This window comes from Moschus berezovskii, chromosome 17 (genome assembly GCF_049115385.1).
Source record: "Moschus berezovskii isolate FMDL1 chromosome 17, NW_MosBer_1.0, whole genome shotgun sequence".
Lineage (NCBI taxonomy): Eukaryota > Metazoa > Chordata > Mammalia > Artiodactyla > Moschidae > Moschus > Moschus berezovskii.
In genome coordinates, this window is record NC_142476.1 from 40,083,114 (window position 1) to 40,102,760 (window position 19,647).

At 56.2% G+C, this 19,647-nt stretch overlaps 1 protein-coding gene across 1 annotated transcript; it reads left to right on the forward strand.

Moving 5' to 3' along the window:
- Window positions 1-1,570: 1,570 nt before the first annotated feature.
- On the forward strand, window positions 1,571-19,543 carry EFHD2 (EF-hand domain family member D2). The gene is made up of 4 exons (XM_055419264.2): window positions 1,571-1,946; window positions 14,886-15,033; window positions 16,513-16,647; window positions 17,821-19,543. Exons 1-4 carry the CDS (start codon window positions 1,642-1,644, stop codon window positions 17,950-17,952), a joined length of 720 nt encoding a protein of 239 aa, XP_055275239.1. The 5' UTR covers window positions 1,571-1,641; the 3' UTR covers window positions 17,953-19,543.
- The last annotated feature ends 104 nt before the right edge of the window (window positions 19,544-19,647 follow it).

Below are 19,647 nucleotides of genomic sequence, written 5' to 3' on the forward strand. Positions count from 1 at the left end.
TGCTTTTTAAATATGCTGTCTAGGTTGGTCATAGCTTTTCTTCCAAGGAGCAAGTGTCTTTTAATTTCATGGCTGCAGTCACCATCTACAGTGATTTTGGAGCCCAAAAAATGTAATTCTAGCAATATCCTTTTTTTTTTTTAAGGAAAGCATATTTTTTTTAAGTCACTGAATTTGTTACAACACTGCTTCTGTTTTCTGTTTTGGTTTTTTGGCCCAGAAGCATGTGGGGTCTTAGTTCCTGATCAGGAATGAATCCATACATTGGAAGTGCAGAGTTTTTAACCACTGGACCGCCAGGGGAGTCCCAGCAATATTCTTAAACTGTGGAAAATCGACAAATATCAATTGAGGATCTCTTCTTTGGGAATCAGTCTGTAACAACTCGCTGGTTTTACATTCTCAAGTACTCTCTGTTTCCAGAGCACTGGTTTTTTTTAAGCCCTAAGCCCTCTCTTCTCTGGGGGAAGCTGTTTCTGCAGAGTCTTGAGAATCATCCTAACATTTTAGTGAATAAGCACAAAGCACAGTAGTGATTCTCAAACTTCATGTAGCCAAACGCCCCTGGGTGTCTGTTAAAATGTAGATTTCTGGGTCCCACTCCAGAGATCAGTTTTGTTTTTCTGGATTGGAGCCTGGAAACTGGTATTATCAACCAGCCCCTCTCCTCCCCTGCAGGAGTCCTGATGCTGGAAGTCCACAACCCTTCAGTTTTAAGGTGATAGACCAGACCACAAAAATTCTCTCTCTGGCCTCTTCCTGACACCCCATCCCTGGAGCCTTGGGAGAGGACACCTCTTCTCTGGGGTCCCCACTGAAATGGCAACATCAAGATCTCCCTGCCAGCTCCCCTAAAACAAAGTCACAGACGACCGCATGGCCCGGTAGCTATTCTGCCAAGTCATTCATGTTCTGTGCTGACCCGCGGGGAGAGGACCAGGCCCTTTTCCCTTGCTCTCTCCCCCTGTCGCCGAGGACCTCTCAAGACTGAGGCCCAGCGCCATCTCCCTCGCAGCTGCTGGTCCTTCCTTTTCCAAAAGATGCGGCGGCTCCACCTGCGTGTACATCTCCACAGGGTATCCGGCACACCGGGTCCGCCTTGTTCATTAGCCCCGCAACCCTCATGGAGAGCGCCAGTGTGTAACATAGAGTGGTCTCCATGGCAACCGACAGGGTGTCACGCCGACACGAGATTATGACCTCACGGCGTGGGGATTCCAGAGAAGGGGTTGGGGGCGGCGCCCCCCTGAGTCCCAGACCCACGCCCAAACTGCAGGGAAGGACCCCGCACTTCCTTCCCGCCCCGATCGCCTGACCTCTCCGGCTCAGCTGGCACAGTGAGGACGGAGAGCGGGGGATGGGTTTCCACGGCGTCCCCCAACCTGACGGGGGAGGCGGGGTATGGTGGCGGGCCCGGCGCCCCCGGCACTCGAGCCGCTGCGACCGAGCGGGAGCAGGCGCGGGCTGCGCGGGGCCGGGATCAGGGGCGGGAGCGGGCGGGCCCCGCGAGGGGCGTAAGTCCCACCTTCGGGGGCGGTGCCTGGCGGTGGGGAGTGTCAGGAAGAGGAAGAGCGCGGCCAGAGGCGGTGCGGGCGCGCGACGAGCAGACGCCGGGCCGAGGCGAGCGCCGCGCGGGCCACCATGGCCACGGACGAGCTGGCCAGCAAGCTGAGCCGGCGGCTGCAGATGGAGGGCGAGGGCGGCGGCGAGGCCCCGGAGCAGCCCGGGCTGAACGGGGCGGCGGCGGCGGCGGGAGCGCCCGACGAGACGGCCGAGGCGCTGGGGAGCGCGGACGAGGAGCTGAGCGCCAAGCTGCTGCGGCGCGCCGACCTCAACCAGGGCATCGGCGAGCCCCAGTCACCCAGCCGCCGCGTCTTCAACCCCTACACTGAGTTCAAGGAGTTCTCCAGGAAGCAGATCAAGGACATGGAGAAGATGTTCAAGGAGTGAGTGCCCGCCCGACCCTGTCCCCCACCCACCCCGCGAGCCGGCCTCGGCTACTGAGACCCCGCGCGGTCCCGGGACCCGTGCGGCCAGCCGAGCTCCCCGATCCCCGACACATCAGGGGCGAGGACCCCAGATCTCTTCCAGATAGTCACGAGGCTTCGGGACCTCCTCCCCAGCACGCTTATGGGTCTGGGGACCCGCGGCCCCTGGCCCGCGACCCCTTCCCACGATAACGCTGCCGCCGGTACCCTACCCGCGCGCATACGGAGTGGGGGACCCCGCGGCTCCTTCTGGAGAAGCGCGAGCCCCCACTGCTACCATTTGCTTGGGTCTGGAGAGCTCGGGTCTCTGGCCTAGGACCCCTGTCTTGTTAGAGATGCTTCTCCACACCCCCGCACCACGAGACTGGGGACCCCGTGGCCTCTGCCTCCTCCTCAGCTCCTTGAATTCCCAACCAACCCCCACCCCAAAGGCGGGTCAGAAACACCCACCCCACCCTCTTGCGTCTCAACAAAGGTGACCGTTCCTTTCACTGGCTGGGGTTTTTTCATTTCTTCCGCTTATCTCACATCCCCCCCAACGTGGGTTCTGGGCCGAGACCCCTCCCCCACTTTCCCTGCACTTACTCAGCATCTACCAGCAAACTGTGTCAGAGACCCTTCAGTCCCTCTCACCTCCACCCCCATCCACTCCTTTAGGCAGGACCCCAACCCTTGACCCTCAGGTGGTCTCCCTAGGGACGGACCCCTTCCTCCCTGCCCTCTACTCCGCAGGTCTGTACAAACCCCACCACCAACAGTCCGCTCAGGACTGTCCCCCTCCTCCCTCTCCAGACTGCGGCTCCCTCCTCTTGCCCTCACCACCCACTGCGCCCTGAAGCTTTGCAGCCACTGGCCCCCTGCTTTCTGTCAGAAGGCCCCATCTCTCCTTTCCCCTCTTCCCCCACTGCGTGCCCCCTGCCCTCCCCGCAGAGGGTCACCTCCTATCTGACTTGGCTGGTGGCTCTCACCTCAGCCCTTCCTCCATCCCTTTCTCCACACCCTAGGGCCTCAGCAGGTTGGACAGGTACTTTCAGGCCTTTGGACTTACCCTTCCCCCAACAAAAAAACTTTAAATCTCTTAAGTGACTGGAGAGAAAAACTTCCTGATCCCCTTCGGGTCCACCCGTGGGTTCACCCTCTTGGGACTGAGATAGTCAGATGCACTGCCCCCCAGCAGTGTGGGAGCTGGGGTGGGGGTGGGGGCCGTGAAGTATCAAAGGGAAGGCCCCCCTCCCTTTGATACTCTTCCCCACCCACCTCCTGTTGCCCATAGCCCCTGCCCCTGGAGGGGAAAACTGCCCCGGAGGTGTGATCTGGAATGGGTCTGGAAATGGATCCAAAAAGGTAGACCCATCCTGAGGTCAAGTCTTAAGTGAGGAAGTCAAGAGGTCTGGCAGCCACTTCGGCTGAGGCAGGAGGTGGGGACAGGCTGGGGCAGTGTGACCCAGCGCCAAGCAGGAAGCCCAGGGTGTTTTGCAACCCCCCAGCTTGAGAAAGGCTCTTTCCCACTTCTCACTGCTTGCTGCGGCTGCTGCTTCTGCATTTGATTCCCATTGTAGGGAAGAGGTTTTTTGGTTCTCAGACCTGGATGGCTGGGAACCCATAATTTTTTCCAAGGGTCAGCCTGGGGCAGAACTGAGTCCTTAACCCCACCCCAGGCCTCTGCACGGACACCCCTGGTCCCTGAGGAGCCTGCTCCTTTGCCTCCAGGGTCTTGGTTTAGGAGTTCTCAAGTTTTTTCCTGATCAAAGACTGGTCTTTTCAGAAGGGCAGGAGTTCCAGGATTCCAGACCCAATAGAGGGCAACTTCCTTATAGACTCTGCTGCCCCCCTCCCACCCCCCACAGGGAAGTATAGGAGAGATTATTCAGCTGCTTGATCCCTGTATTCACAGTACCCAGGGACTAAGGAGCTCCTCCATTCCTCCCAGCACCCCATGACATAGAACTGTCATCACCGCTTTGGGGCAGTTGGGCAGTCTGGGCACAGAGAAGTGAAGTAACTTGCCAAGAACACACAGCTAGAAAATGATGGAGTCAGGCTCTAAACACAGGTCTGTGACTCCAGAACTCATGTTCTTCCCTCCTGGGTTTCCCATCACAGATGTCTGCCTCCACATGGGGAAGATCACCCAGCACCCCCTTCCATATTCATGGCTGATTTTCCCCCACATGGACCCACCACCTCCTTTTCTTGGGCTTCTATGATATCCCTTCTACCCCCATGAAAAATAAAAAGAAGGAACAGTTTGGAGAACCCAGACACATCAAATGAGCGGGGACTTGGGATTGCTTCCCTGGTGGCTCAGACAGTCGAGAATCTGCCTGCAATGCAGGAGACCTGGGTGTGATCCCTGGGTCGGGAAGATCCCCTGGAGAAGGGCCCGGCAACCCACTCCAATATTCTTGCCTGGAGAATCCCATAAACAGAGGGACCTGGTGGGCTACAGTCAGTGGGGTCACATAGAGTTGGACATGACTGAGCAACTAACACTTTCACTAAATGGTAAGCTGCAGCTTGGGGAGAAGGAGCACGTGGCTTGAGGAGTGGTTGTGAACCTGCATTTGCAGAACAAGCTCACTTTTTTATGGAGGCTGTTTTTGGTATGAGTTTGACGAGGGATACTTTGGTGAAAATTGAGCAGAGCTGAACCCCTGGAGCCCCCTCTTGGCACCACTGCTGCTTGATGGGGTGCTGCTTGGCAGGGATGGGATGGGGGGCAGGAAGGGGCCAGGGAGCTGGACTTCTAGGGAAGGAAGTGCTGCCCGCCGGGGGGCCCTGGCGAGGAGGGAAGGCGGCAGATTTTGTATTCAAGGAAACAAGGCTTCACTGTGCCAGCCGAGCCCAGCCCAGCCGAGTCCCGGCTGTGAACAGCCAACAGACAGGCTCTCATGGAAGACAAAACCCCTGTTCTGCTTCTGCCATCCAAGAGGGGCTGCAGCCTCCTGGGTCCAAGCAGGGCTGGAGGATCACAGCCAGGGCTTTGCCAAGAGACTTCCACCCTGATCTGCAGCCCTCATGGCAGAGGGGAGGGGAGCCCAGGCCTCCTGGGAAACCATCCCCCATATCAGAGTGCAAGAGATGGGAGAGGGCAGAGGGAACTGGGAGCTGGACTTGCCTTGGAGGTCAGGAGGTAGGAAGTGGGGCTTTGCTATTGAATTACCTAGTATGCCCATCCTTCCCCTGGCCTCAGTCTTCCCATCTGTAAAAGGAGCACAATGACAGATGATTCTCAAAGATGATTCAGCAGTGATCCCCTTATGTCTGAGCAGTCCTGAGCTGTCTGGATGACAGAACTGCCTTCTGGGGTCTTCCGGTTCATCCATTCAGTGGTTATCAGCAGATTCTTCCTCAGGGTGGAGATAGAGGGAGAAGAAAGGGGGCAGCGGGAAGATGGACAGGCTCTCTACGATCACTGAACTTACACTCCTGGTAGTTTCTATCTGGGAGAGACCTTGGGGGTTTGTCATCAACCCTTCTCCCCATTTTACAGAAAAGAAAACTGAGGCCCAGGAAGGTGTGGTGACTTTCATGGGGAGATTTTCAATGACTGAACCAGGGCATCCTTATCTATACAATGGGGACGGTGGTCCCTGCTTCTCAGGGAGGGGCTGCAGGCAGGCGATGCACACAGAGCTCTGGCACAGTGCCAGGCACCTGGAGGCACCTCGACTCTCAGTCCTCCCTCCCCTTGCTCCCTCAGGCTGTTCCCATCACCTGTAGCTCCAGCCTCTCCCCTCCTCTGTCTGCTCATTCATTTAGGGTCCTGCCTGGGTCTGGAAGAAGACCTCCCTGGAGAAGGAAAGGGCAGCCCACTCCAGTATTCTTGCCTGGAGAATTCCATGGACCGAGGAGCCTGACGGGCTACAGTCCATAGGGTCTAGGGTAGCAGACCTCCAGGCAAGGGGCAGGGGTGTGGCCCCAGAGGGCCTCAAGGCAGCCACCTCTGGGCTGGAAACAGCCTGGGGCTGTTGCCTGGGGCTTTGTGGGGTTTTGTAAGCTGAGACCTGCCAGAGAGGCAGGCAGCCATGTAATTCTGAACCTGCTGTGGAATCCGAGGAAGATGCCCTAGTTCCCTGCCCGGCCCAGCCTCGTCCCCAGCCACTTCATCTCATGACCCCTTGCGTCAGAACAGCCAGTGCCCCTCTCTTGTTCCCACCCTTCCCTCCCCTCCACCTGCTCCACCTCCCTGGTATCTCCTCGGGCTTTTGCAGCTCACAGCACCGCCCCCTTGCCCCCCAGCATAGCCCCCTTGTCCTTTCTGGGAGACTGTCTGGTGCAGTGGTTAATGGCTGGGCCTTTGGAGTGTGCTACCCTGGGTTGTAATCCCAGCTGTGAGCCCTGGGGCAAGACACGTAAACCCTTCTGAGCCTCACCTCCTCACCCTAGAACAGGGAGAACAATAGCCCCCACCTCCCAGGGTTGTTATGATGTGTTTAACCCAGGGCTTGGCACAGAATAAGTCCTCACCAAGTTCCTGTCACTACCATCCCAACCCTGGCAGTGGTGGCAGGCGCAGAGATGGCTCCAAAAAGCCACTGACTGCCTCCACTTACCCCCCACGGAGCTGCCCGGCCTGCCAGGCTGGCAAAGCCTCTTGCTTTGGGCCCAAGTGACAGGCCTCAGCATGAGAACCTTCTTTCCCTCCTGCGGAACAGAAGCTTTGATTGACAGCTACATACGGCTTTGGGAAATAACAAAAATGGGGAATCGAATTCATTATCACTTAATTACGTGGAAGGCAGGTGGCAGAAAAAAGGGAAGAGCACCCAGCAGCCCAGGGATGACACAAAACTAGGACTGTAGTTTGCTCCCATGTGCCATTGCCCAGCGGGTGGGTACTCCGTTTCTCAAAGTCTATTTCCCCTGGGGCTAAAGAACCTGCCTGAGAAAGTCCTGGGGTACTCCCTGGTGGTCCAGTGGTTAGGACTTTCACTGCCAAGGGCCTGGGTTCAGTCCCTGGCCCGGAAACCAAGATCCTGGAAGCTGCATCAGTTCAGTTCAGTCCCTCAGTCGTGACCGATTCTTTGCAACCCCATGAATCACAGCACGCCAGGCCTCCCTGTCCATCACCAACTCCCGGAGTTCACTCAAACTCATGTCCATCGAGTCGGTGATACCATCCAGACATCTGATTCTCTGTCATCCCCTTCTCAAACTGCATAGTGTGGCCAAAAAAAAAAACCCTCCTGAGCCTTTGTAAAGAGTCCACCATCATGTCTGGCTGGTGGGCTATTAAAAACATAGGTGACGTTTTTGGAAAATGTAGGGTTCACTCCTTTAATAATATTTTGTTAAGTTTCTGTATGCAAGTTCCAGAGAATTAAGGGAAAAATAAAATTTCTGCCCTCAAGAAACTTACAGTCTCATGAAGAGCATGGCAAAGAGTGGTCTTTGGGAGTGAGAGAGGATGGACCCCCAGGGCTGGAAACGTCGGGTTCCATTTATTTATTTCTACGAAGAGTACTGAAAGTTCTCTTGAAGGATGCCATGATGTCAGCCCTCCATAACCAGCCCCCTGCCTCCACGCCCTCTCCTTGTTAAATGCAGCCACCAGGCCCATGGGGCCCGGTGTATTATTTCAAGAACTGAATTGAATCCTCAGACCAGCCCAGTGAGGTGGGTGCTGTCATTCTTCCCATTTGCCAGATGAGGAAAGCAAGGGCCAAGTTATAATAAGTGGCCAGGGCAGGATTAGAACCAGGTCTGCCTACAGGAAGCTCCCAAGGCCAAGTGAGGGCTGTGTTTGTGGCTGGGGGACCGGAAGGGGGAACCCTCTGGGGATTCAGAGGTTGGGTCCTGCCCCTACAGCAGCCGGGAGCCTGGCTTTCTGGGGAGAAGCCCCACCCCTGGGGAGGGAGAATTTTCTGGCCTCAGGCCTGTCCTCTGCTCTCCTACTTCCCTTCTGATTCTGAGTCACCTCTCCTCTCCCAACCCCCAGGGACTTTTGGTTCCCTTTTGGTTTGCGCCTTCCTGCTTTCTGTCTGTGCCTCTGGATTCAGGGCCTAGCTTCAGCTCTAGGAGACCAGGCCTTGCTGCCTGGGGCCCTTTCTGCAAAGCCAACCCCACGCCCTCCAGCAGCTGAGGTCCCTCTGTCTGCCCAGCAGTCTTCTCCTTGGCTGATTTCTGCTTTTTTAGGACTCTAGAGAAGTGAGGGTTCTAGGCCAGGAAGGTGCAGCCAGACAGAGCCAGGCCTGGGGTCCCCTGAGCTGTGTGGAGAGAGAGGACCGCTGGGGCTGCTCCATTCCAGGAACTTTACCTCTTGTTTAATTCTTAACATCCTGTAAGACGGTCAACACCCATTTCACAGATAAGACTGAGTCTCAGGTTTCTATGACTGAGGAGCAGAGACAGGATTTGAACTTGATCCTTCTGACTCCAAGTCCTTTGTTCCCAAGGGACCCTATTAGGAGCATATCCTCATCAGCTTGTTAGAAATCCAGATGCTCAGGCTCCACCCCGGGCCTACTGGATCAGAGTCTACAGACTCACCAGGTATGCACTTTAAGGTTTAAGAAGCCCTGGGTCACCCCATAGCCATCCCCCTGCCCCATTCCTGAGCCTAGGGAGTGAGGCAGTAACAAGAGGGAAGGTTAAGTAATAGACACTGGGTTGTATTAGGCATTCCGTATATGTCCTTTGCAGTCACTGTGACTGTAATAATTATTATTAAGAGCGGGCTGCGGGGAGACCTACTGCTATTGCTACCAGGGGAGGGAGCTGCCCTCCTGGACGAGGTCAGCAAGAGATGCTTAAACCCGAGTTTAGGGTGTCCTGAGCCCTCACAGCCCCCAGCAGGTTGCCATCAGTGTGGGGGGGGGCACCCACTTGATCCTTGGACTCACTGGGAAGCCACAGGGGAAGCGTCAGCCCCACCCTGGCCACACACTCACCCCTACAAGCTCACACACCCTCTCCTTCGCTGACACAGGGCAACAGATCGAATGTCAGACTCTAAAGATAGGGCTGGAGGAAGTGGTGAGTGACTGGGCTTTCCCGCCTGAGTCAGGCAGTCTGGGGGTGGGAGAGCGTAGGAACAGATGGGCACTACCAAACTGTCATCACCGAGCCTGTGGGTGTCTACCTGTACCAGGGGGCGGGCCGGGCCAACCCAGCTGTAACAAGTAGACAAGGCCAGAATTACCCTGATGTCTCAAACTTTCCTACCTTCCCATTTCAGGACAAAGAGTAGAGGCCTGGGAGCCACTGAGGCCTCCCCAGACAGGATGGGGGAAGACCAGGTCTGTGAATACTGGGGCCAAAGTTAGGTGGGCCTAGGGGCTCAGTGGTCCATAAACACCACTCTCTCCAGCTGTCTGTCCTCCTGGCAACCCCCATGGGCAGAGAGACCACCATCAAGGCCTGGGATGGGATGGGAACCAGGAGGGAGAGAATTAGGGTGCCCTATGCTCTCAAACCATTGCCCCCTCCTCCTGTGCAGTGACTCTGATGGCTCCTCACTCTGCCATCAGACAGTGCAGCACAGGTGGCCAATGGGGAGGGTCATATTAGAAAGAGCAACTTTCTAATAGTTCCAAAGCCAAAATGGGCTGTTTTAGTGAAGCAGTGAGCTTCCCTTCCTCAGAGGTATTCAAGAAGGAAAGCTGCATTAGGGGATCTGACCCTCACGAATGCTCAATGAGGTGGCCTCCAGTATCCCTCCCAACCTGAGTTTCTTTGTTACAGGGTCTGTAGGCATCAGAACACAGCACAGTAGTTAAAAGCACATGTTTTTCCTCAGGCCAGGGTTCTGATAGTCAGGTATGTCCTTGTTAGCTATGATCTTGGCCAAGTCACTTCCTCCCTGAGCCTCAGTCTGCTCGTCTATAGTATGGGGCTGTTTATGCCTGCTTCACCAAGTTCTTTGGAGAAGGAAATGGCAACCCACTCCAGTGTTCTTGCCTGGAGAATCCTAGGGATGGTGGAGCCTGATGGGCTGCCATCTATGGGGTCGCACAGAGTCGGACACGACTAAAGCGACTTGGCAGCAGCAGCAGCAGCACCAAGTTCTTGAGAGGATCTGACACAAAGCACTTGGGATAGTGCCTGCTACGAAGTACGTGCTCAGCCAAGAGGAGCCACTAATGGTAATATTGTTAGGAAATAGGGGCAGGCCCTGCACACTATCAGAGCCGGCCGCCGCTCAGCCCCGTAACTCCGGGTTATCAGAACCAGGGGAGGAGGAGCAATCGCCAAGAGGGCCCTGCAGCCCAAAGGGGCAAAGTCTGCCTGGGTGGTGGCCGCTGCTCCACTTTCAAGGACAGATGGGAGGGGATTTTGTCACCAGCATCCGGGGCGGCAGCAGCTGAGCCCTCCCTGTTGAGAACTGTTCAGGGGGAGGGGGGTTGGAATGTGGGCACAGTGCCAGATGCAGCAGCCTCCCTCCAGTGCTGGAGAAAAGTGCTGAGCTCCCAGCCCAGGAGCTTTGTTGTCAGTCCCGCTGGATGGAATTGGTCCTCCCAGGCAGGTCCCAAGCCTCTGCTCTCAGCCCAGCCTCCTGCAGCCCTGCAGGCTTGAGAATGCAGGACCTCTCATGGGACCACGAAGAAGAGGGAAACAGGCAGGTAGGGAGGGAGGAAAGTTTACAGCTTTTGGAATCTTGCTGATCTCTAGCTGTGTGACCCTGGGCTACTTGCTACCCACTCTGGGCCCCAGTTTCCCTACATGACATGAAGTGGGTAGACCAGGCATCCAGATAGATCTTGTGTACAGAGTCTTTGCCTGGATCCTCTGAGCCACCTATAGCCTCAGCTCCAGCTCAGGGCAAGGGTTGTTGGAAGAGAGGGTCTCCCCAGCCAGGGATATGCCTGTTTCCCAGCATCCTTCTCACACCATTCTCTCCTGGGTTGCCAGGCATCCTCCTGCTGGTGGCACAGTGACCGTCTCCCCCTTTCTCACTTCCCTGTCTGTCAGAGGAGGAACAGGAGGGTAACCCAGGACTGGGGCTTCTCTCTCTCTCTGCCCAGTGACAGAGCAAAAGATTATCTCTCTCCACCTCCCCAAGTGGCAGGGTCTCTGAATCCAGCCTAGTGGGGTTGGGGATGGAAGTAGTTGGAGCTTCAGGGGAGATGCTCGTGGGACCCCTCATTCATCTTGCCCAACCCCTACCTCCAGGCCAGTCTACAGCAAGCATTTCGTCCCAGCCATACACAATCAGGACTGGGGAAGAAATTGTATTTTTTACCACTATTCTTATTATCACTATTTTTATATTATATGTACAAAGTACTTAACTAGTATCTGGCACATTAAAAGTTCTCAATAGAGCTATTATAATCAAACCAGCAGGTTTTAGGCACATATTACGTACTAGGTGTTTTATATCCTTGTGTGCGTACGTGTGCGGGCTTTGTTGTTCAGTCACTCAGTCGTGTTCGACCCTTTGCGACCCCATGGACTGCAGCACGCCAGGCTTCCCTGTCCATCACCAACTCCCAGAGCTTGCTCAAACTCATGTCCATTGAGTTGGTGATGCCATCCAACCATCTCGTCCTCTGTTGTCCCCTTCTCCTGCCTTCAATCTTTCCCAGCACCAGGGTCTTTTCTAATGAATTGGCTCTTCGCATCAGGTGGCCAAAGTATTGGAGCTTCAGCTTCGGTATGGGCTTAGTCATGTCCAACTCTTTGTGACACCATGAACAGTAGCCCGGCAGGCTCCTCTGTCCATGGGATTTTCCAGATAAGAATACTGGAGTGGGTTGCCATTTCCTATTCCAGGGGATTTTCCCGACCCAGGGGTTGAACTCACGTCTGTTGCATTGGCAGGAAAGTTCCTTACTAACTGCAACACCTGGGAAAGCCCATTTTATATATCCATAATCTCCTTTACTTTCAAACCCTAACGAGAGGTGTTAACAATAATAATAATAATGTTACCGTAATTAGTATGTATTAATTAAGTATTTATTGTGGATCAGTCTCTGTGCTCAGAATCTTTGTGGTTCCTCTCTTAACCCTTGCCTTGAGCCTGAGATGGGTCTGATCTCCATGGTGTAAATGGGGAAATTGAGGCGCCTGGGGTCATGTGACTTGAGCAGGGTCACCAAGCCCGCAGATGGCAGAGCTGGGGTTTGGACTTGGGTCAGTCTCAGCAGAGATGCTGTGAGCACAAACCTCCAGGGTTTACCTGGGAAGAATCTAGCTGATCCAATGACCCAGAGCCCGCCCACATCAGAGCCCAGGGCACGTGGTTGATGTCCACTCCCCTGGGGCGGAGGGGGAGATCCAGTGTTGCCACCTCTGGGGCCCCACCTCCCACCCTAGCACCTGCTTCTCCCTGCTCTCTGTCACCTCCCCTTGGTGATTGATCCTCCAGCACTGTGGCCAGCACTGTCCCCCTGGGGGTGGGAGCCCAGACCTGGTAATTGATTGATGCTTGATTGACGCAGACAGCGGTTCAGGCCGCGGTTTGAGCTGCAGCCCAGACAGGCCTGGGAGCTGCCAGAGACCGAGATCCAGAGCCCTCGTTTCTGTCCAAGTGTGGACACTTTATCTGCACTTCCTCTGAAACTGAGCCACCCCTGGCTGCCGGAGAAACCCTTGAGCAGTAAATAAAGCTGAGACTCAGGAGAGGCAAGTGGGGCGGTGGAGAGAGTCAAGTGTGGGAAGCGCAGGGATGGGGGGCTGAACCCCTGGCCGGTGCCCAGACTTTTATAGTCCCTGTTCTCTAATCAGTCACATGGGGCCATAACTGACCTCCCAGGATTGCTGAGCATAGAGGTTGTAGAGAGAAACTGCCTGGCACATAGTAGGAGCTTCATAAAAGTAACTAAGTCTCATGATAGTACTGGTAGCTGCCGTTTCTGGAGCCAGAGCTGTGCTGAGTGCTTGTCACATATGAACCCCTTCAGTCCCCGCAGTGACCTACGAAAGGGTCACCATCATACCAGGGGTTCTTGGCCTCGGCGGGAGGCTCACTGGCACAGTCTCCTAGAACCCAGGCCGTCTGCTCCAGCCCTGACATGTCATCACCGAACGTCACTGGAGCCCAAGTTCAGAAAGAGGCCGGGACTTTGTTTTCCTCAGGGACACTGAGGAGGGCATCCATATGACTGACCCTGGAAAGACTGACTCCTCCGTCATTGGGCTGCTCTCCTCCTGCATTGCTCCAGGGCCGCTCCAGTGCCGGTCACTAAGGCTCAAGGAGCAGCCACTCCTCCTGTTACCAACTGGCAAAGACTCCAAAGATGGAAGATGAGGGGCTCCACTGTGCCCCCCAGGGTCCCTCCAGCTCTAAGTGGAGTCTGGACCACAAGATCGTTGGTCTTCCTGACCTTCTCAAGTCCCACGGTCCTCCACTGCATCCTCTCTGTTATCTGCTTCCACCTTGGCTGTGGCCACTGCCCACACTCCAGCCTCCTCTCTCCATGGTGGGGGACGAGGCCTCAGGACCCTGTGTTCCCTGCAGGGTTCCCAGAGACCTTTCTTCCCTGTGCTGCATCACTTCCAACCACTGACTCACTTGCTCGTGAACTATTTATACCCCTCGCACAAATGCTCCGCTCAGCGCTCCTCTGTTCTGCTGGCAGCCGCAGGACGTGGGGAGGGGGGCTGGGCCCAGCAAGTGTGCAAGTCTGTGAGCCCTCCAGACGTGGGACAGAAGCCCAGCTCCTTCCTCTACTGCCATGTGACCTTGGGCAGCTCACTTCACCTCTCTGAGCCTTCGTTTTAAATGAAGGGGATTAAGTAAAATGAAGTAGGTAAATTTCCCAGCACAAAGATAAGATTTCAAAAGCTGGTTGCTATCAGATGTCCATAGTTGTGTGAAGTATACCTGGAGATGGGGAAAGGGAATTGGGGAGCCCTTGAAGAGGGGACAGAAATGAGATGAGTGTTTATGTAGGAACTCCAAGTCTGCAGAAAGTTTCTGGAGCTCAGCCCCTCTGTGTCATATTACTGTCACCAGCACTGTCACCCAGCCATCTTGAGGCCTTGAGGGCTGCACAAGGGTCTTTAGGCTCCGGAGGCCCACTTGGCCAACACTGAGATGATCCTCCCCCACCCACCAGGAGGCAATCAGGGCAGTTGCTTGGTTGGCCTGATAAGAGGGCCTGGCTGGGCTGTGGGAAGAGCGCCCACATCTGCCAGGCTGTGTGCTCCCAGCACCAGCAGCACCTCCCCCACCAGGGGACGGGCCGGAGGGCAGCTCTGACCCAACTGTTACCACAAGGAAGCCAGTCAAGCAGGCTGTTTAGACTCTGCCCTTCACCCTGTCTGTCTCTCTGCCAGGCCATGAGTGGTAGAAAAAGAAAGACCCGGAATGTGCAGGGCAGAGGCATAGTCATCACCTAATCATTGTTCCAGGCCTTTCCAGCCACTGCTGTACCCCCCTGCAGGCACCCTGTACAAGTTGGTCCCTGAATGCACCCCAGGCCACATTCCAGAAAACTCAAAGTGTCCCCTCCCTCCTGTGAGCCCTGGCCCCTACCCTTAGACACGTGGCATCTTCTGCCTCCCTCCTGGGTGGGGACAGGGAGAGGGGGAGATGTGGAGCCAAGACGTCCCTCGAGGGCCTGTGGAGGTGCCTAAGGATGTCAGTGAGTTCTTACATCAGGGCCCACCCTCCCAGTCCATACCCCATATGATACTGTGAGTTCTTCCTGCCTGCTTGTCATGTCTCATTCAGCAGATAGGGGCTGTGGTTTCAGCTTCCCTGTGTAGCAGGTTTAGCCAAAAGTTGGCACCGCTCAACATGTAGGAGGCTGCCAGGCCATGTGGTGAGCTCCCCATCATCAGAGGCAATCAAGCAGTCACTGGGCCACAAATCAGCCTTGGCTGAGTTCCTCGCTAGGAGGTGACTTCTGAGCTCCTAGGCTCTTTGCACTCTGGCTTATCACTGCTCTGGCTGGTGAGGTATGAAGTGTCAGGATGTCCTAAGGCCTCTCTTTGCACCCACAGGTACGATGCTGGCCGGGATGGTTTCATTGACCTGATGGAGCTAAAGCTCATGATGGAGAAACTTGGAGCCCCCCAGACCCACCTGGGCCTGAAAAACATGATCAAGGAGGTGGATGAGGACTTTGACAGCAAGCTCAGCTTCCGGGAGGTGAGCTTCCTACTCCCCGTGGGGAGCAACACTGTTGGGGGCTTGGTGGTGGGGAGAGACTCACCCCTACTTTGTCACTGAGCTACTTGTCCTTGAACAGCCACTGTTGAATGGCTGATTGTTGGCTGAATGAGGTTTCAGCAGATCGTAGAGCAGGTCCCCAGGGAGATCCTGAGATGCCTAAGTGAGAAGAAGGTCCATCCATTCCTTCATGTAGTGAGCACTTATTTTATTTATTGACTGATTTTTATTTCTGTCTGTGGTGGGTCTTCATTGCTGCGCGAGCTTTTCTCTATTTACAGAGAGCTACTCTGTGGTTGCAGCACTCAGGCTTTTCACTGCAGTGGCTTCTCCTGTTGCAGAGCATGGGCTCTCGGTGCATGAGCTTCGGTAATTGCAGCACTCAAACTCAGTAGTTGCGGCTCACGGGGTCCAGAGCGCAGACTCAGTAGTTGTGGCCCACAGGCTTAGTTTGCCCCACTGCCTGGACCAGGGATCGAACCCATGTCCCCCGCTTTGGCAGGCAGACTCCCCATCCACTGTACTATCAGGGAAGTCCTGTATCCCTGACGCCATGTGGGCTCTGGGAGTACAGAGAAAGACCCTGTGCTCCAGGGGTCCTGGCGTGCAGAGGGCGAGATGCACAGAGAGCGAAACGACAGGCTGCTGTGCCTGAGGAGGAGAGGGGCAGATGGAGGAGGGACTCGCACTGCGGGTCCAGGAGGAGCAGGTGCCAGGCCCGGTGACTTCACACTCCAGCTCTCACTCAGCCTCACTCAGAGATGGAAGCCATGAGCGAACCTGTTTGTTGGAGGAGGAAACCGAGGCTCCAAGCCCGACAGCAATGGCACTGGCCCCCTGGGCAGCACAGGGTTAAATGCCAGCTGTGGCCTCTGGAGAGTCCAGGCTCAGGTGGGCCCTGGAGAGCTAGCAGGAAGCCTAGAGGAGGCAAGGCAAGAGAAAGGTGGCCCTGGCGCCTGGGGGAGCCGAGGCCCAGGGAGGAAGGTGCAGGCAGCACACGATGGTGGTGTGGACTCAGCACCTGGATTCGAGTCTTCCTCCATCACTTTCCGGTGCTGAGCCTCACTCTTTCTGTAAAATGGGCACAATCATGTACCTTCAGGGCTCAGTAAATGGGATTTAAAGTGGACTGGTTTGGAGAACAGTGGAGACAAAGGTAAGCAGTAAGTTGAGGCTTTTGCTGGGAGCTGAGCGTGGGCAGAGCAGCCTGCAGGAGCCCCAGTCCTGAGGTGGACAGGAGATAGGTCACCTAGCCTCCCATTTTACAGATGGGCAACTGAGGCCCAGAGAGGGAGGGGCCCAGCAGCCTGTTCAGGAACACAGCATGGAGACTGGAGAACCCAGGCCTCTGGCTCCCAGGCCCGCGAGCACCTCTCTTCCCAGGCCCGGGGGTGGGCAGGCTCTGGCCCCTCCAACTCTCTCCCTGATGACATCAGTGTTCTGTTCTCCCTGCCACAGTTCCTCCTGATTTTCCGCAAGGCAGCAGCCGGGGAGCTGCAGGAGGACAGCGGGCTGCACGTGCTGGCCCGCCTCTCTGAGATCGACGTGTCCACCGAGGGTGTCAAAGGGGCCAAGAGCTTCTTTGAGGCCAAGGTAAGGAATGGGGGCTGTAGGGTGCCCTGACCCCACTTGAGGATGGGGGTGGCTGGGATCCACCAGGACCCTGAGTTAGCAGAAGGGTCAGCACATCCCCTTCCTGTCCCTGCTGAGGCCACAGACAGGAGGTGGGGAGCTGACGCCTATCAGGGCCCATGTCGTTCCTGGCTTCTGTCCCCTCCCATCAAGCTTGTGATCCTTTCCAGCTTACCCCTTCTCTCCCCCAGGAATGGGTGAGGGGTGTGTATTCTTAAAGAGGGAACAAGGACCATTTTGAGATGCCCCTGCCCTGGCACACAGAGCCACTAAAAGGTGAGACCAAGAGACAGCAGAGCAGGCCCAGAAACACAGCACTGCTTCCCAGGGCCTCTCGGAGACACTAGCCCTGCCAGCCCCAGCCTGGAGGGAGTGTGATGGGCCCCGGAGGCCAACCCCACGCATGGCACATGTTCAGGTGGAGGGGAGAAATACGGTTCCCGGATCCTGTCTTGCCAGGGCCCTGGGGCTCCTGCCTGTTCTTGCTTCTCCCCATCTTCGTGTTAGCTAAGAACATGGCTTCTAAAGGCCTCCTCCCACCTCCTTCTGGGCTTCTAGAATTGATGGGATGTTTCCGGGTTCAGTTGGGCTTCCCAGGACAGGCACAGGATAAGAATAGCTACATCAGAAGCTCCCAGTTACAGGACCCACACTCTGCAGCAGCCACTGAATGTATCTTATCTCTTTTAATCCTCTCCACGTGTCTGTGAGGTCAGAGGTGTTAATCACCAGGCTCTAAATATGGGCTTCCCTGCTAGCTCAGTTGGTAAAGAGTCTGCCTGCAGTGCAGGAGACCCAGGTTCAACCCCTGGATGGGGAAGAGTCCCTGGAGGAGAAAATGGCAACCCACTCCAGTATTCTTGCCTGGGAAATGCCATGGACAGAGAAGCCTGGCGGGCTACAGTCTGTGAAGTCACGAGTCAGACACGACTTGGCGACTAAATCACTACCAGGCTCTAAATGGAAGAACTGGATGGAGCTCAGAGAGGTGACTGAAGTGCCGAGCCGAGGGTCTGGATGGTGGGAGGCAGAGCATTGGTTGGGGTGGAATGGGGTGCACAGCAGAACTGGAAGAGACCCCAGCGAGACCTCCTCCAGTCCTGACCACCTGGCTCCCACCCAACCGCATCCCAGGTCCAGGCCATGAACGTGTCCAGCCGCTTCGAGGAGGAGATCAAGGCAGAGCAGGAGGAGAGGAAGAAGCAGGCGGAGGAGATGAAGCAGCGGAAAGCAGCCTTCAAGGAGCTGCAGTCCACCTTCAAGTAGCGAGGCTGCGCCCCACCACGTGGCCTCAGCCCTGGTGCCCGGTCCAGCCGGCGAGGGTGGCAAGGGTGGGCACACCGGAGGCCCAGCAAGGGACCATGCTAAAAAGCTACAGACGTCTGTGAACAGGCCGGTCGAGGGGGTCTCCCAGAGCGACCCGGCCTCTCCCCGCTCCCTCTGCTGAGGCCGCAGCACCAGCTGCCCGGCCAGTCCTGCTCCTTCGCCTCCTGGCTGCCCGCTGCCTGCCCCAGCCGCGCCTGCTCCCGGCTCTAGGGCGCACCCTGCTGGGGGACTGCCGTCCACACACACACACTCCTCTCCTCCCTGCGCCTTCCCCTTTCCACCTCGTCCCCACCCCAGAGGCCACCTGCCCTTCACCTGCAGGCTGCACCGCCCCCACGGCCCTGGGGCCCCTTGCTAGACTGGGCGAGCAACAGATGGCAAGAATCGCAGCCCCAAAGAGCTGATCGGTGGCACCCGGCTCCCCACCCCCAGCACCTGTTCCTGCAGCCCTGCCTCCTCTCTCTGCTGGAATCAAGGGGGGGTGCTTCTATCCTGGCCAAGGGGCCCAAGGCCCTGGCCCACCCGCTCACCCCCCTGCCCCCCAGCTGACATGGCAACCCCAGCCCTCTGGGCCCCAGCCAGGCAGGATGAGGGGGCAGCTCTGCCAATCTACCTCACAGGCCCACACTCGGCCGGCCATGCCATGGATCATGGGCCGGGAAGGCTCTGGGGGCAGAAACCACTCCCTGGTCACCCCCTCACCCCACACCAGCCCACAGTAGCCAGAGGGTCCCGGGAGAAGAGTGGGCAGGGAGGAGGGCTTGGCCCCTTCATGGGAGGAAACCAGCACGCCTCCATTCTCCAGGAGGTGTCCAAGAAGTGCTTTAAGTGATTTGCACGGACCAGGTGGTTGGGAGCAGAGGGCCTGGCTGGGCTTTTTCACGCCATCCTTCTCCGAATGACGTTCACCGCCTTGGCACCAGCGACGGGGACCCGTCCCGTCACACCCACCCCCTGAGGGTGTATGGGGACCCCAGCCCCCCTGCCCCGTGCCCCTCCCCAGATGGGCCGTGGCCAAGCCTGTGCCACCAGCCCAGCCCTACACGGCTCCCCATGTGCGCGCTCAGCGTGTGTGCGTGTCCGTGTGTGTGCGTGTCTGTGTCCATTGCTGTGTCGTGAAGCTGTGCCCGTCCCCCAGTCCAAACAAGTGAATGGCCGCCGAGGCCACAGTTATGCAACTTTCCATGTGTGTCGTGACAGCGTCACTGCTTTTTAAACTCTATAATTCTTTATTTTAGTAAGATGCCCCAAGAGTCCACACAACTTCTGTTGGACTTGCAGAGGTTTTATTTTTTTGGCCTTAGAATCTGCAGGAATTAGGAGGTACTGACCCCCGTGCAGCAGCCTTGGCCCTGGATTGCGTTTGCCTTAGCAGATATGTTTATACAGATGAATATAAAAAGTTCTTTTTCTTTGGGCTTATTGCTTTTTTTTTTCCTCTCCTCCCATCTCACCAAAAAAAAAAAAAGCTACTTCTTCATTCGGTGGTACGATTATTTTTTTTAACTCAAGATAAAATTCTATATTCTTATGCGTGTGTGGTTCTTGTTGGGGTGGGAGAAGGGAGGGGCTGGGAAAGGAGTGGAGCAGCATTTGCTCAGGTGGCTCCCATGTCAGAAGCCAGGGAGAAGAGGG

Excerpts from the sequence above, each read along its gene's own strand:
- EFHD2 (XM_055419264.2), top strand. The coding sequence starts at position 1,642 with ATGGCCACGGACGAGCTGGCCAGCAAGCTGAGCCGGCGGCTGCAGATG. Across the intron at positions 15,034-16,512 it reads GCAAGCTCAGCTTCCGGGAG|TTCCTCCTGATTTTCCGCAA; the intron begins GTGAGCTTCCTA and ends TCCCTGCCACAG. Across the intron at positions 16,648-17,820 it reads AGAGCTTCTTTGAGGCCAAG|GTCCAGGCCATGAACGTGTC; the intron begins GTAAGGAATGGG and ends ACCGCATCCCAG.